Raw genomic sequence first — 18,236 nt, forward strand, 5'->3', positions numbered from 1 at the left:
ATTTATTTACCCATCCTCTGGAATATATCAAGATCTATGTTCGGCATTCTGTGTCTCACCAGCCACTTGTAAAGGACTTTGTATTGCAGGACTTTTTGCGTAAAATTACCACGTCAGTAAAGTGTTTTGGTTCCTCAACCTGGTGTTCTGAGGCTATAAGGTGTACGGTGATGAGGCGTCCACCGAATCCTGATATACACCATCTGGATCATCGAATGGCGGGTCAGTTAACACCCGACTGATTGATGCCTGATGTCTTTTAATTAATGGAGTTGGAGTTTGACAGCATAATGAGACAATTAGAAAATGACTTCTCTTCCTGTCACAGCGCATTTTATTCATGAACCCATTTGATGAAATTGAAGACTTTTTGAAGCAACCAGAAACACACATTTATAAATATGCCCACAACTGGTTGAAAATAATTTTGATATGGTTTTGACGTTCCCAGGCCTGCCTACAAACAAAGTCCATCAAGTGTGTCCTAGGTCATCCTGGGACCTCTTCCTGGTTGTACATGCCCAGAACACCTCACCAGAATGGTGTCCATGAGGCATCCTGACCAGATGTCCAAGACACCTCATCTGACTCACTGTAGAGGTGCACCAACTCTACTCTGTGCCCCTCCCAGGTGGCCAAACTCCTCATCCTATCTCGAAAGGAGAGCCTGGACACCTGGAGTTGCAGAGAAAACTCATTCCAACCGCAGATCTACGAAACTTGTTCTTTCAGTCACAACCCACAGCACGTAACCATAGGTGAGAGTATATTGTAAATTGAAAGCTTCGTCTTTTGGCTCGGCTCCTTCTTCACTAAGACATACTGGTGTGGACCGGTGAGTCAAGATCACTGTAGATGCTGCACCGATATGCCAGTTGATCCCCTGTTCAATCTTTCCCTCATTCATGAACAAGACCCTGAGATACTTGAACAGGAATATTTCTCCACTCGAGAAAGGACTTCCTCCCTGACCTTGACTGGGCACTCCACCTTTTTCTGTCTGAAAACCATGGTCTTTGATGTAGAGGTACTCTTCATTATCCCAGCCGCCTCACATTTGGCTGCGAAGCGCTCCAGCGAGAGCTGGCAATTACTGTCTGATGAAGCCAACACAAGCACATAATACAAAAAAGTAGACATCCAATCTTGAGGCCAACAAACCGGATCCCCTCGACATCCTGGCTACACCTAGAAATTAAAAGTTATGAACCAAATCTGTAAATCTGAATCTGGTGGAGCACAACCCTCACAGGCAACAAATCCGACTTACAACCAGCAATGTTCTGACTGCAATCATACAAGGACTGAACAGCCTGGAAAACAGGGTTCAATACCCCATACTCCCAGATTCACCCCAACCCCCCGGGAGTCCCCGCAGGACATGTTCCAATCGCTCCCCCAGTTCCACAAAACAAATGTAAACCTTGCAAAGGGTTTAGAGCAGGTCCACGGCCAGGATGAATACCACACTGCACCTCCTGGATCCAAGAAGGGGACTTGCTTTTTATGGGTCTGTTTGTTTTTACTTTCTACTTACCCACCATTGTTTGAAATTTCTCGACTGGAGATAAATAATAATAAAAAAAAAACTTTTTAAACCTTTGATTAAGATAAAACGTTGACACACAGACAAACAAGAATATATATTAATTGTCATGATGATAATTAATATTGTTTTAATACTTAGTAGCAAGTTATTTTGCTTGCCACTTGATGGCATAGATGATGGTTAAAGAAAAACAAAATTTAATTCAAAATTAATTATTAGAAAATATATTGTTGCATCCTTGGTGGCCTCTGGGATGTGAATGGCGAAGCGGTGAGTCATACAAATGAGACAGTGATTGTGGGTTGTGGGGTGAAGACCAAGGTCTTGTATTAAAAGAGGGTTTTCCATGAGGTTGGTTTTGTTTAGTTATTTCTGTCTTATAATGTAATTGTATAGTTCAATGTCAGTTGGTGTCAAAGCTGTGACTGACTAGCCACTTGAATGGGCTTCAGCAGTTGTAAAAATGACTAAATACATAAAAGGCTGACTGAGCTGTCCTCCTGCCTTGTCAATTCTAAAAAGCAGGAACCCAAAGTACCCTATCAGATTACAAGACCCTCACACAAGATTATGTTTCAAAATCTAACACTCTGGTCTGAGTGCGACTAAGTGCTTAATAAACCGAATGTTTGTGTTCGAAGACTGTTTTAAGATGAGATGTGACGACTTAATGACCACTGACGTTCAGTTGTCATTTCATTCGAACAATTTTAAAAACTTTTTGAAGAATACTGAAATGTATTTTCATTTAGATTGAAAGACCCTTTCAAATACTTAGCTAGGAAGTGCATTTTTGGTCTTTTCATAGTTATGTGAAAGACCAATTTGCCTCTTTTTTTCTTTCCTTATGCATACAAATTAAAAAATACAGTTGCAGCAATCTTACCTAAAATATTTCAGAGTTCACATTCACCAGAAAGTGCAAATTATACCATTTCAATACCAACACAACACAAAGAAGAAACTGAAGGCCAAGCAGTGCAACATTTTACCACATGGTGTCAGTAGGTCAAATTGAAATAGTTCATCTGTGTTTGGCAAGTGGATCATCTCTCAACACCTCTGTTTATTCACATTCTTCCCCCTGTATCCTTTATTAATTGCACACCATTACAATATAATTCAGCCTAATCAATGTCAGTTAAGGGCATTGATAAATGAAATGCATTTTGCTTAATTGTTTTAATGTCTGTATGGTTTAAGGCATTAGTTTGTTGAGTTATTAAAAATCAAATTGAGAATTGTATATACTGTATATTGGTCATGATTTTGGAGGGTGCCTCTGAGGAGGTAAGTTGTTTTGAGGGATATATTTACAAAGGAAGTAAACAAATGACTGTGCTGGATCCAGGTTGCCTCAGGGGTCGTGTCACGGAAGTCTCAGGAGCTAACAAGGCTAACAAGGAAAGGCGATCAGAGTCACAGAAGTCTCAGGAACTTGGAATGTGCGAGTAAAGGCGAGATGTAGAATTCTGGAATGAGGAATCCGGGAGAGGAATGGAATCCGGCAGAGGGGTCCATGTGAAGGTACCCACTCCTGACAGCAATCTGGCCATGAGGGCTGCCAGCAGACTCCTCTTTAGCCCAGCCTGGCGAAGCCTGATGATTCGCAGGTCTGCACTGTACACCTGCTAGAATCCAGCCTCCTGCATGGCTGGTGCTTGACTATGCTCTCTGGTGAAGAGCTGAAAAGACCAACAACCCCGGAACCCAACAGTATTAAACTGATAAATATATAATAACGATGTTATTTTATGATCAAAGGATTTTAACATACCTTGTTAAATAGTTACATAATGTATTGTTACTACATAGTGTGTTGATAAAACCGATTTTCCTATCAGCTCTGCCAGGTTGACATCAATTGCCCAGGGTCCATTGTTTAACTCAAGGCGTATTGACTCCATTAACTGATTGGAGTCAGTGGATGCATCCATCATCTCCAAATGACCAGACACCAGCAAATACACAAAGGGACAGCTATGTTTACCAGATTAGCTGCATTTAATATTATCGGTGAAGAGCCTAAAAAAAAGCAACAACAAAGCAACAAAAAGGACACATCTTTCAAAGTCAGTCTCCTCGAGCCAGCCCCAGTCCTAGACTTATGCAAAGGGTGAACACAGGGCATACAACTTTAAACTTGTGACAAACTAAATATTAAAATCAAAAAAAATATTACTTCTGTTCCAGATCTGTAGAGTCCCAAGTCAAAAACTTCTACTGGTGTCAATAACCTACAGTACAGGGGCGCCAGTGGAAATTGAGCTACTATGGGTCGAAGGAGAAGAGGAGGAAGGCATGATTGTAAGCAGAGAGCGAAGAGGAAAGCGAAGACTAGGACTTAGAGTAGGGACTATGAATTTTGGGACATTGACAGGAAAAGCTTGAGTTGGATGGCATGATTGCAAAGAAGGAAGGTGTTATGTTTCTAGGAGAATGATTGCTGGGCTAGAAACTTAGGAGCAGGACTGAAGTTGATTTATCATGGTACTGATAGGAAGAGAAGAGGAATAGAGGTTATGTTGAAGGAGGAGTTTGTTAGGAATGATCTGGAGATAAAAAGACTGTCAGATAGAGTGATGAGTCAATTGGACATGCCCCACAGGTGGGATGTGAGTTAGAAGTGAAGGAGAAATCCTTGAATGATTTAGATAAAGTGATTCAGAGAATTTTCTAAGAGCTGAGTGTGGCAAATGGTGCAGACTCCAATGGACATGTTGATGCAAGCCACAAAAGACGAACATGTGATGGGCCAGTTTGGTATACAGGATAGAAACACGGAGGGACAGATGGCCGTGGGCTCTCCAAAAAGGATGGAAATGGCTGTAGTAAATGCATCCTTCCAGAAAGAAAAAAAGGTAACTGGCTTGTGCGCTTATAGGAGCACAGAGGTAGACTACATCTTGTATAGATGACGTCAAATGAAGGAAATAAGTGACTGCAAAGTAGTAGAGGATGATAGTGTAGCCAGACAGGATAGGATGGTGGTTTGTACAATGACTCTGGTGCTAAGGAATTTAAGGAGGACAAAGACAGAGCAGAGGACGGAGTGGTGGAAGCTGAAAAAGGAAGTGTGTTGTATGGTTAACAGGGAGGAGTTGAGACAGTATCTGGGTGGTCTGGGGCAGCTTCCAGATGACTGAAGTCATCCAGATAAGTGAAAGAATCAATGTTTGTCTCTATATGTGGCTCTGCGATCAACTGGCAACCTGTCCAGGGTTACCCCAGCTCTGGCCCAATGACAACTGAGACCGCCTCTAGCATCCCTGTGACTGTTAGTGCAGAATATGTGATATATATATGAATGAATGAATAATAATGTAACTGTGTGACAGCATGATAAAAAAATGGAGACAACACAGCACACAAAATGTCACACAGATATCAGTTACTAAAATATTCCAATAAGTGCTTTATAATGCCTCATACAACTACAAATTAGTAAGCTCATTTATCAATATTGAAAAAAAGAGCCAGCATTGAAGAGATTATAGAGGATGTTGAGGTTGACTCAGGTCAATAATGTCACAGCTGGACCCCAATTTTGTCCAAAGAAGACACAACTAACAGAGGACTAGCCCATTCCTCTCTCACTCTGTCATCTGCTTTTTGTTTCATGCAAAAAAAAAGTCCTATATCGTTTATATGGCTTCTTTTACAGGCGGTCGCTGTGGTGACAGCATGACCCCTCACTGCTGTTGAACAGTCTTCAGTAGCGGGGCTGATTGATGGCTAGGGGGCGGCTATAAAGGCTATCTGCTGTTGCCAGATTAGGCAGGGCAAACGTAGCCCCTGATTGCTGACCAGCCAAGAATGTTGGTTTACAAGGCAGTATCTCAGCATTTTTGCCTCCAGATTTATGGGCATTGAGCCTTGGAGAAATCTTCAGTAAGCATATTAATACACTTAACCCCCGTAAATGTGTAAACCGCTTTGTGAGATGGTGGTAGATGAAGACTAAAAGAAAAAGGCGTGTTGAGGGGGGGATTCAACTATGTCTGTGTCCCTGTTCTGCTGCGACCTGCTCTTCTGGGAAAGAGCTTCATCCTCCCTCTGCATCTAGGTCACTGGTCTTTTGTCTGCAGCGATGCAAAGTCCACCAAGTGTTTGACGTTTCCATACCATCCTTAGAATTCCCAGGTTGCCATGGGAATACACTGGGTGGAAGTGGCAGGCGGTGGAGTTACAGTGAAGGAAAATAGCTTGGTGGAAGGAGAGGTAGAGGGGGGAAGGAGGAGGAGGAGGAGGTCAATTAGCTGGGGCCTCTTTTGCTGGGGCCAAATCTGCAGATGAAAAGAGAAAAGCTCAAAGGCATTTGTTGAATTCATGTGAGAAGTGGGACATATTACTCAGATGACCAGAGAAAAACAGAAGTTCTATTTATTAGGAGGAGCCTTGCAACTTTCAGATTTGGTCTTAACACAAAAAATGGCAGAATGATGAAGCTTACTGATGACACTGAACAACCTCAAAACACCTGGTCACACATTTGTTCATCTAAAATATGTGATTTTCATTCACTTGGACAAGTCTACAACTTGAACTCACAGCTGATGGTCATGCAAGGATCAACAGATGGGCCTCTGTGCTCAAAACCCATGACCCCCCCAAACATCCACCAGACAAAAAATCTGATCCTGCATTACTAACCCCGGACCGTGTGTTTAAGTATATGTGTTCATCTTAATTAGGTTGGATCTTGAAAATTCTCAACTTTTCGTAAAACAAATAAATGCACAGTTTTTTCTTATATTTTTACACTAAATTACAAAATGTAAGCAGGAATTTTTTGGCATCTTATATAAAGAAACTATATATATATATATATGGCAGGTATATGTGGCAGATATATGTGGCAGATATATATGGCTGCCACATACATATATGCACACATGCTGCGGATGGCCTTGCGTTGGGGATGGGGGGCGCACAGTTGATGTTTGTTACTGGCAATCAGGGATAGCTTAAAAGCTGGCGCTTTGGTCCCCCGGTTGCTGGGTCATACGTACTGACTTCATTTCAATATCCTGTTCGTGCTGTTTCAATTTCCCATGTCCTCTCCCCTCCCACACTCGATTGTGGACATCCGTGCCTCTGCTGTACCCTCAGTCCTTCCTTCCTGTCGACGTAAACCAGTACACCCTGCCGGGTTGCTACTCTCTCCCATTTCACTTGGGTCCCCGTTCTTTCCTCTTGCTGGTGTATGCCAGCGATTTCTCTTGGCCATCTGTCACCTGACCAGCCTCTCCTCAGACGAGATATAATGCCAAGACCCTTATTATTATTCAACGCCCATCAGTGCAATGCTACCTTTTCAAACCTGGTCTACTGCGACTTGTCCATTTGTTCCAGCCTAGCGTGCTCCCACCTAGTCTGCCTGTTTCTCCTCCCACTTGTTCCCGTAACTTTTGTTCCCTGGCTCCCTCCTTTTGAGTCATCCTGGTTGACGACCCATATTTCTTTTGGTGCGGAGTCTTGTGTCTGTGTGTGGCTATTGGATTCTGTGTAAGATCATCCCATGATCTACAAGAGCCTTTCTCCAAGCTTGGGGCTTACTGCTCCTAGTGACATGAGCACTCCACATCTTCTCCAACTCCTCCTTGAGGACCTGGTATTTCTTCAGCTTCGTTGTCCTCTTGCTTCTCGGGTGCACCTTCTTCCTCATCTCAACAACTTTATAAAGCTTATTTGCACGATGACCTCTTTCATTATGGCTGCGATCTTGATCTCCAGTCTTTTCCTGCATGGAGTGCTCCCCTGCTTATACTGCAAGTATTTTTGTAGGGTGACTGTTGCCAGAGCATACATCAGCTGATTGTTCTCCATGACAGCTTCTTTGGGAATACTCACATGTGCCATGCTCACATCCTCCAGTAGAGATGAATCTGGCATTTTTACTCTGACACCCCATTTGCACGACAATGTTCTGCTTTGTATTCAGTTGTTTTTTTCAAATAGTACCAAAATTATCTCCCTTGGAAACATCAGAAACACTCCAGCACACAGGCCAGGTTAACGATTGGATTTGTGATGAACCAAAACAGGTTTGCATAGACACAACTCCTGTCTTGGCGTTACAAAAAGGTAGAAACTACTGCATATATAAAACATCCCCAAGGAGTTTGAGTTTATTGTGTTCACCCCAAAAAATTGCCATATAAACAGGGTCTTAGCCTTGGTAGGTGTGTTTTTCCCCCAGGATTCTGGCAGCAGCCATTGTGATCAGGGTCTCTTTGCTTCTTAGGGCTTGATACCTAATCTCGTTGTTTGGGGTCTCTTGTTTGTCTATGATGTTTTCTTGGGATTTATGACACCATTCTTCACTAAGAGTGGAGAAAGTATGATGGTGGAGGTTGCAGCTGGATCCTCAGATTTTCTCCACACATGGGAAGCTTCCTAGACATGAGAAGGTCTTTGCTGACCTTGCATTTTAGTACCATGTATGAGGCACAATATAGCGCATTCGTTTCTTATTGTGACAGTTGTTTTTCTTACAGATATTACAACACAGAGCAACTGTTTTGCTTAGATGGTGGGTTTTGTAGCACCCATGTTTCTCTCATCTTTTATTTCACAAAAATCAGGAATTGCTGGTGTAGTAGCATTGCAGTTGTTATATCTTCTGCCCTGCTCCAAGTGAGTCACGTTTCAATATATCTATATAAGTTTTTGGATTGAGGGAGGAAACTGGAGAACTCAGAGGAAACCCACCCAGACACGGACAGAGCATCCACACAGAAGTGACCCCTGAGCAAAGTGAACCAGGAACGCTAAATATACATATATAAATACTATATTTTTGTTTCCCCATATATGTATATATATATATATATATATATACTTTTTTAATATGTATTTTCCAGAAATATTATCCATGCAGTGAGGTCAAGATTGTCACTTAATATATCCATGTTTAATACTTTATATTTATAAACTGGTACGTGAAACAACTGGCCATATTTGGGCAAGTTAAGAGTGCAGGCCTTGGACTTTCACAGGGTGTTTTCACAGCAGTCTTGTAAGCTTGGAGTGAAGTATGTCAGGCCTGCTTCCACATGTTGCTCTGGGTTTAGCCTTGCTCTTCATGTTTCTGTTGATTGCTGCTGTTTTCATGGGACAGTTCACAGACTCTTATTTGACCCAGACATGTTTTCATGTTTTCCATTTTCCCTCCAGATTGCTGAAGTGATTGCTGGCTTTATCTCGCTGTCTTTGTCATCAAAGTTATGCAATTTTATTTGGTCTTATTTATTTTAGCAGCAAAAAACGTTTTGCATTATTTTGTCTGTACACTGAATCAGAGCAGTTGTTGCATCAATGAATTTATTGTGTATTCTGCTAATCCTGAACAAGGGGACACAGTTGTGATTAAGGCAATTCCAGCTGCCACTGGGCATGGGCAAGCATTTAACCTGGACCAATCACCAGTCCATCACACAGCTACATACCTGTATAGACAGTCAACAATTAATTCTCTCATTCATACCTTTTGACATTTTAGAGCCTTGATTTATTGGACTGTTGAAGGAAGATATAGTATATGAAGGGAATCCAAGCAGACAAGCAGATAATCTAGGTGGTATTATTTGGGTTTCTGGGGCTCTTTATTCAATTATAATAGTGCAGATAAGATTGCACTGTGGCACACTTCTGTCTTGCAGAAAAGGTCTCTGGTTAAAGGGGCGCTGTCTTGGGGAGTTTGCATGTTCTCCCATAGTCTGCATTAATATCCTTAGGAATCACTAGTTTCCTCCCATAGTCCAACAACTTGCACCATGTTTATTGGATATCTCAATGGGGCCACATAGCTCATGGGGTTTAAGCGTCTTTGCACTGAACATTCCTGGTTTGATTCCCGTGCTTCCTGTACTCCTCCTAGCTTGCCAAAGCATTGTTGAGCAAGGTGCTGCTCATATGGCGGCTTTCTTCTCATGGTTCATCTGTGCTTTGTTAAATGCAGTGGTCAAATTTCATGGATATCATATGACTAAATATAACAAAGCAATTTCTTAAACTCTACTGAAATGTAAAATACCTTAATATTAGAACATGTTGTAACATAAGCCACACAAGTGTTGGTCTCTTGGTTGGTATCTCTCTATATGCTCTATATGCATTTTTTCCTCTCTATATGCATTTTTTCCCCTTTTTCCCCTCTGATAGGCTCTGAATACTGCCTTCGAAGCCAGGGACCCAGTTGGCCTGAGGACAGCCTTTGGTGTAGAATATTGACTGTGGACACAGTAATATTGAACAGTTAACCATATATGTTTACTTGCAATCTGCACATGCGCAGACTCGCTGTAGGCGGGGCTTATGTCTGTTGGTACGAATTGCTATCATAACCTGTGCTCTGCTCTTCAGTAAAAATAACTAAGTTCTACTCTAATATCTCCGGTCGCATCTCTTTTACTCAAAACACAACATGATTCAATAGTCTCACCAGCCTTTTGATTGCGCGTGTTAAACTTGTGCCGTTCCATCGTCACGTTTGTCTGGGGATTGCACATTTCTCTGAACTTTCTTTTGAGGCATTCAGGATCCTCCTTTGACTCCGCGGGAACGAGGACACGTCCATCGTCGGCGCCATTTTCGCGCACCTCCGCCGCGTATACGAAAGACCTTTCCCGCTCGATGGCTTCGGGTCCGGCTAGGTTCAAGAGAATGTAGGCTCGAGTCCGCGCTGGCTTGTCCGTGAGGGTACGTGAGGCATAAGCTACAGGTTTGCCTTCCTGCAGGCATGCTGCACCAAGTCCAAATTGCGAAGCATCACATGTCAGTGTCACAGGTTTATGAACATCGTAATATGACAGTACAGGGGGGTTAGACATGTGCGACCGGAGATATTAGAGTAGAACTTAGTTATTTTTACTGAAGAGCAGAGCACAGGTTATGATAGCAATTCGTACCAACAGACATAAGCCCCGCCTACAGCGAGTCTGCGCATGTGCAGATTGCAAGTAAACATATATGGTTAACTGTTCAATATTACTGTGTCCACAGTCAATATTCTACATTTGGTATCAGGACGACTAAGAGGCAGTACTCAATAAGGATAGCCCACCGTTTCAGCCGTCCTGACAACATGCCTGGCTGTTTACTGAGACTCTGTGGGGGAACTCACCCACTTTCACTCACTCCAGTCCTCATGAAATGCTTTGAGCGGCTGTTCATGGAGACCATCAAGTCGACCCCCAACCCTCCCTGGACCCATACCAGTTTGTAAATTGGTTGAACGCTCGACCGACAGCACGACAGCACACCAACGCACACCTCCAACGCTTATAATCAAGTACGCAGACAATCTCTCTCTCAACATGGAGGTGATGAAAGACATTGCTGTGGACTTCAGGAGAGAGAGCACCCAGCATACACTTCAACCATCAACGATGCTCTGGTGGAGAGGGTGAGCAGCACCAAGTTCCTGGGTGTGCATGCATCAGAGGACCTCTCCTGGACCCCGAACACTGCATCGCTAGCGAAGAAAGCACACCAAGTATTTCCTCCCCAAGCTGTGGAGAGCCAGAGCTCCACCCTCCATCATGACCACCTTCAACAGGGACACCATCGAGAGCATCCTGACCAGCTGCATCACAACATGGTACAGCGCCTGCACTGTATCCTACCGCAAGAGCCTCCAACGCGAAGTGAGATCGGCTGGGAAGATTGTCGTTGCCTCTCTCATTTCCCTGTAGGACATCCACAACACCTGCCTCACCTGCAAGGCCTTTCGTATTACAAGTAATCCCTCGCATCCGTCTCACAGCTTTTTCAGTCTGCTGTCATCAGGAAGGGACTGTGGAGTCTGTGGGCCAAGACCAGCAAACTGAAGGACAGCTTCATCCACCAGACTGTTAGGAAGCTCAACTACAACCCTAACCCTAACCCCCCACACACACACACACACACACACACACACACACACACACTTTAAAAATCAAACCTAGCCATATCTAACAGCATTAACTGTTGTTGTTCACTGTGATAAATGATAATATTTTTGTACTTTTGGACTGTGGGTCTTAGAGTAATGCGATTTTTGCTGTGTATGTGTGAACGTATGTGAGTATTGACCATAAAGTTGACTTTGACTTGAAATCATTCATTCAGTCTTGCTAAGTAGACTGCACATTCAATTGTTCTCTAGTTCACTTGTTGACTAGTTTCACTTTGCAAAGACTGATAAATATGGAAAGCATTCATATCTACATGCACTATTAGGTCATGATCTGTGGTTCTACTTCATGGAACCCATGGCAACTGCTTGCAGTCCTGGCATAACTGCAAGAAAAAGTTATGGTTTGTTAGGAATCTGGAAGAGGGCACAAGGGAGAGTAATGCCAAGGAGTCCCAGCCTGAAAGAGGCTTTGTGTGCGGTGGCACTTGTCCAGTTTTTCAAACTTTGGATGAAAACCAGATGGAATACTAATGGTTGCATTTGACTCATCCAGACTTTGTCTGGATCGCTATGTTGTGGGCAAAGGGACAGTTCGTACTAAAACTAGTGTTCATGTAAATGACCTGTGATTCTATGTGGTCAAATGAACATAACAAATATTCTAGAAATAAATATAATGATTATTAGATGATAGGTGACAATTGTCAATCAGATACACAGTGTGTATACAGCAGCCAGGGAGGTCAAAGGTTCACAGGTTCCATACTATTCCATACTACTCAAGGAGAAGCCTCATTCCATGAGCCTGTTCAGACTAGTTGCTAAAAACAAAATCTGAAATAAAAATGCTTCTTGGTGCGCAAAAGAACACGGTATATTTATTCAGTTTTGACAACACAATAACCTGCTTAAAATATATTTGAATATAAACTCGAGATTCTATTCCATATCAGAGTCTTTTCGGTCAACTTGGTTTCCTTATTAATTCCAGCACTTAGACTTGAACTGCTATTGGTCATCCCACCAATCCATCCAAAAACCCAAAATAACTTATCATACATGCCTTTATTTCCCTTATTTGCCTTTGCACTCGTCATATACATTAACATGTAAATTATCACTTGAAATATAGATCAACATAATTTTAAAATGTGAATTGTACAGTTAAAAATTTCTCTAGAGACTTATTTATACTGATATGAAAAAAACATTTATTTGCATATTTAATCATGAGCATAACTACAATCTCTGATTTCACCCTTAGGCAGTGAGTTTTGTTGCATGTCTTTAAATTACTTGGAGTTTAGCATACAACAAAAAGTGTAGTGAGAGTACTGAGGCACCATGCCTAACCTAGATCTGTGACACTGAGCAATAATAGATAGCATATTATTCCATGCAGTCATGCAGCTAACCATGGGAGTATCTGATGTGTATCTAATGCCAAATATCAGACAATATCAGTGAAAAGTTGCAGGATGTTTTAGCCAAACCACATTTATTAGATTAGCACCAGGTGTTCAGAGAACAAGATGATTGGTCCCTTTGTTTTAATCCATCCTAGGCAAGTGCATTCAGAATCACTGGCTTTTACAAGTATAGTAATTCCCACAACTGCACTGTTACCACAGTGACTCGTGAAAACCAGCACGGCACTTGGACAAAATAAAAGCAGTCTTGTCATTTGCAGATAACATTCGGGTCTAAAAATGTTATCATTTCAAAGAAATGTGATTTATACAGAGTATTATGATCTAATGAACATCATCCTGTGTTAGGCTTATATTCATCCATTATCCTGCACAGGGGTCATGGGGATGCACCCTGGATTGTCCACCAATCAATTGCAGGTTAAGAATATACACATATATATATATATATATTAGAATGCTTCTAAGTCAAATTATATCATTCATGTATACAAACTTTTACTTTCCAAACTGTCAAATTTACTGTATATGACCTGGACCTTTAGATAGTAAAGAAAATTGCTTGTAAATTACATATACCTCTTTAATCCAACAAGTCTGGCTATTAGAAGAACTGATCTCACGGTTCATCTTGTACAGTGGTGTGGGTGCACTGTGATGCAAGCTAGGACAGAAAGGCTGTCTTCGGAGAGATCCTTGTAGTTGTTTTTGGACCAATATGTCAGTATGCAAGTGAGGAAAAAGCAGTATGTCAGATGGGACAACCAAGTCAAACTTAGCCTTTGTGTCAAAAACATGCAAGAGGTTTGAAAGCATGCCATGCATAGCGTCAGCCAAACTTTACAGTTTACCGTGCAATGACTGCTTGAGTGGTGCTAATCTTTTACTGACTATGGAGTACAGCAATAAAACAGATGCCCAAATTAACTTTAGAGAGTCTTGTAGAAGACATAAATAAGACTTAGCGGTAAAAATGTCTGCTACCCTGCTGGTCTTGATGAACTCTCAGTGCCAAATGCTTGACACTGCTTGCGTAAGTAGGCTTCTAAAAAAATGACAGCATTTGCATGACAAAAGCAAACGGCTTCAGGGTGCTAAAGAGGGAGGGATCTTGCCATTCTGAAGGGAGCAAGGAGGAAAGAGAGAAGGGATAGACTTGGACCGAGACGCGGGGGATTGACGGTTCATTCCATGTCTGAAAACCTTCTGCTGGATATCCTCGTCGCTACAACTGATCCAACTGATAAATCTGGATGGAGCAGGCTTCGACCGACCCATACTGGCGGAAGTTCTTGACAGATCAGGAAGGAGCACTCTGCTGTTATGGATAAACTGCATTGACTAAAAGAGCAGCCAAGTCTCAAGACCAACACTATCGCGTACAATGGGAACTACCTGTTATCATGTGATTCTTTTGATGTTCAACGTTACAAACTGGATTAGAATAACTCGAGTCTCTACTCAACCTATTTGTGTACATTGATACAGAGTTTTGTTCTTGGAAACCGACATCTAGCAACAGTGGAATTGTTATTTTACCAAAGTTAGCCAAACAGATGTAGAGATGAACAGAACCCTGCATGCCGGACTTGTACTTTTTATTGCTGTGGTAATGGTTATCTCCTCATATATATATAAATCATATAATATGAAAATGAACATGCTGCTTTTCTAAAAAATGTGTGATACTGAAATACATACTTTTGAAAGATGTAGTGTGATTTATTTGAATCATTCAGTAAAGTACTACAGCCAATTCCATAAAAAAAACACTTAATATATTTTACGTTTTGTTATCTGGCAGTTGTACTGAGAGAATTTTGTGAACAATCTTGTGAAATAATAAAGTAATCTTGGCTTTTTTTTTTTCCTGTAGGTGGTGTGCGATTGTGAGCCAGCACATGCTAGGACGGGCAGAGTGGGAGACTCGTATGGTGAGATTACAAATGTCTTCAATCTAGCGAACCCCTGAAAACTATAAGAATATATTTTATCATTATTCTTTTGTCATTAGTATCCTATCAGTGGTCTGATTGTTCGTTTGGTTTCTGAATTATCAGGAGAGTCCAGACTGGTCTACCTATCGTCACATTGGGCCTTCATGCTTATTAATGACTCACTGGAGTTCTCCAGGGCCAGTAGTTTCTGCAGAAGTCAGTTTAGCTCTCTTGCTACTGTGGACAAGCTGGAAGACAAGCAAGCAGCCCTGGAGTTACTACAACAGGCTGAACTTCAGTCGTATGTTTGGGTCAAGAATCCGAGCAAGGAAGCCCCATACAGGCCATTGGCTCTCTCAAAACAATGTGAGTGGGACTTTTTTTTTTGCAATTAAGTCTGCCAATTTCTCGAGGTCCAAATGAACTATGGCTTTGATTTATTTGTGCTTTTCTTTAGATTTACAGTTCTCAGCTCTGAACTTCCCAAAAGAATCCAGGGAGGGCTTTGCTCGTGTCAACATGTCCTTCCCAGTCATGTCGGCCATCAGTGTGTGCGTTCGTGTCCAGTGGGACCCAGAATGGAATGAGGTGTCCACCATCTTCTCCTATGCCGCTCCTGTCTTCACCAATGAGTTTCAACTACGAGGCCAAAAGGACACACAGGGACGCATCATCTTAGCCCTCATCATCAGTGGGAAGCACCTGCCTTATAAAGCATCTTTTCCCAACGATGGCATGTGGCATCAAATCTGTGTCACATGGGGAGGGAGCAAGGGCTACTGGGCCATATATGTGGATGGGGACAGGAAGGATACAGGGTCAAGCACAGATGTGTCAAGAGATATCTACGGCGATGGGATTCTTATCCTGGGTCAGGACCAAGACTCCTTTGGAGGGAATTTTACGGAACCATTTTTTGGAAATATCACTGACTTGAATGTTTGGAATATATCTCTGGAATCAAGGCATGTACATTCCCTCAATTTATGCTCATCTGCCACCCAGGATGTGCTTTTCAGCTGGAACCGTGGCCATGTTAGAAGACACCCAGTGGTTAAAGAGGCACAGACTCTTCTGTTTTGCCCAGGTAAGAGCTGCATCATTAACCTCTCTGTCTGAGTTTATAAGCTATCTTATTTTGGAGACAGGGGCTAGTTAATGGTTAACGACAGGAACCAAATACAATTTTCCTGTTCCTGATTTTGAAAACAAGTCTTACATTAGTGCTCAGTTATTCGGGAATGCAGGTGAATACAGTGTTTGTGTCACTTACTGGCAAACAGAATTCGCCCAACAACTAAGCAAAAGGAGGACGGTTGACCAATATACCCAGATGCAAAATAAACCATGTAGATTGTGTTGATTGGTTTAATTCAGTCTCTCTCTATTACTAATTGTACTCTATGGTGTCCCACAAAGGAAGTATATCTATGAGATTTTTCAGTGCTTATACCCTATGCGCAGTCTTCTTTTCTTTTCGGCTTTTCTCTTGAGAGGTCGCCACAGCAAAACAACCCTCTCCATCTAACCCTATTCCCTTCAGCCTACTCTCTCACACCAACTATCTTCATACCAACTATCTTCATATCCTCTCTCACTAAATCTTATTTTTGGTCATCCTCTAGACCTCCTGCTTGGCAGCTCCAATTCCAGCATCCATCTACCAATATTCACTATATATACCCTTTGCGCAGTAAAAACTGATATATATATAATGATGTCAAAATTGAACCATTCATTTTTCAGTCTTATTTTGATATGTGACTGCATGCTTCATCATCAGTTCTGATACAAAGCTATTTTTTTAGTGGTTTTGTGTTGCAATTAAATCAAGTTAGATTTATTCATGTAGTAGCAAATCACAACAGAGTTGTCTCATGACACTTACATGTTGAGTAGGTTTGGATCATACTCTTTTTTTTCCCAGAAACCTAACATTTTCCCCATTAACAGGCACTTTGGCAACAGCGGCAAGGAAAAACTGCCCTCTACCGGCCAGAAGCCTTGGGCAGATCTAAGCTTTGTCTTTTTGTCCTGTTAAGTTGGAAAGAGAGAGAGCGAGAGAGGACAGAAATAGAAAGCAGGAGTGTGATAGCGAAAGGGAAAGATCCATAAATCTGCATACATTCGCTTTGCCATTTTCACATTTACATTTTTCTGTTATAGCCTTTTTGCTGTTTATGTGTTTACACTAACATTTTTAAGAAACGTGTCAATTATTACAAATTTGGGTCTGGGTGTGATACCACACTCTGAAATTGATTGGGCTGAGCAGTCGTTTGCCTTTTGGTTGGTTGTTGTAAGGTTTGTAGGAAGCATTCACTGTGCAGGATATCAGTCAGTTTGCCGTCAGGGCTCTTTCTCATGGGTAGCATAAGCTTAGTTGGCCCTTGGTGCTCTGTCGTGTTAAAGTTTTATTGGGGCAAAATCATGCTCGTTGTCTTGTTCTCTAAGTCATTATTTCTATACCACGATACACTCACATGACACACTGCCAGTACCCATTCTTGTTTTTTTTATTGTTTTTCAAACAAAAAAAAATTGGGCGGTAGGGCAGTGCAGTTGTGAGCAACATTGAATGACAGCTGGAAGGTTCTCGTTTTGATTTCAGTGTTTAGTTGGGGTCTTTCTGTGTAGAGTTCAGCTTGGTTTGTGCATAATGTATACAAGTCCAATTGAATAGATTGGACAGCAATGGAAAACAAAGCAAAAAAAAATTTCAAGCTTGTTAACAACGGTCATGTCCAGTTTGGGAAGTGAAGTTTTGCAACACTAACTGTGTCTGTGTCTGGGTATGATGTTGATCGTAGACAAAGGAGGGGGGGTTGCAACAATATTTCTTCCTGGGGCAATTATGTGGGAAAAATGTTTCAACAGTAGCTTTTCATGATAATTCATCAATGGCAGCATATTTCTGAATGTTGTATAGCATTTCCCTCTGTTAACAGATTTATGCTATTAATATATGTCATTGTTTCATTACCATAAGGACCTTAAGTGAATATCAGATAATTGTCAAAACTAAAAGCCTAACTTGAACATCATCCATGTTTTGGAAATGAAAGGAAAATAGTAACATTAGAACACTGATATATCTAAGATGTGCCATGTGCTGGATCATGTCTTTGCTGTCCTCTTCTTTCTTTTCAGCTAATCCCTTCATGAGGGACTGAAGGGATCTTCAGACTTCCTCCATCTCACCCCATTATCTTTATTCTCTTCTCTCACATCAACCAAGTTCATGTTCTCTTGTGGTACATTCATAAATCTTCTCTGTAGTCTTCCTCCAGGCCTTCTACCTGGCAGTTCCAACCTCAGCATCCTTTTGCTAATATATTCACTATCCCTCTTCTGTACATGTCCAAATCATCTCACTCTGATCTTATCTCCAAAACATCCAACATGTGCCATCTCCCTAA

The 18,236-nt window shown here is 41.7% G+C and overlaps 1 protein-coding gene across 1 annotated transcript in view; it reads left to right on the forward strand.

The window, feature by feature from the left end:
- Positions 1–14,033: 14,033 nt before the first annotated feature.
- Positions 14,034–18,236, forward strand: part of adgrd2 (adhesion G protein-coupled receptor D2) — a 49,600-nt gene continuing 45,397 nt past the window's right edge. Inside the window, exons 1-4 of the mRNA XM_086169865.1 lie at positions 14,034–14,489; positions 14,757–14,814; positions 14,941–15,183; positions 15,275–15,904. Of these exons, the coding sequence (XP_086025991.1) occupies positions 14,445–14,489; positions 14,757–14,814; positions 14,941–15,183; positions 15,275–15,904 (976 nt within the window). The 5' untranslated portion in view covers positions 14,034–14,444. The remainder of the gene's footprint in view (positions 14,490–14,756; positions 14,815–14,940; positions 15,184–15,274; positions 15,905–18,236) is intronic.

This window comes from Fistularia commersonii, chromosome 22, assembly GCF_037954325.1.
Source record: "Fistularia commersonii isolate RoL2024-O1a breed Wild chromosome 22, RoL_Fcom_v1.0, whole genome shotgun sequence".
NCBI classification, from domain to species: domain Eukaryota; kingdom Metazoa; phylum Chordata; class Actinopteri; order Syngnathiformes; family Fistulariidae; genus Fistularia; species Fistularia commersonii.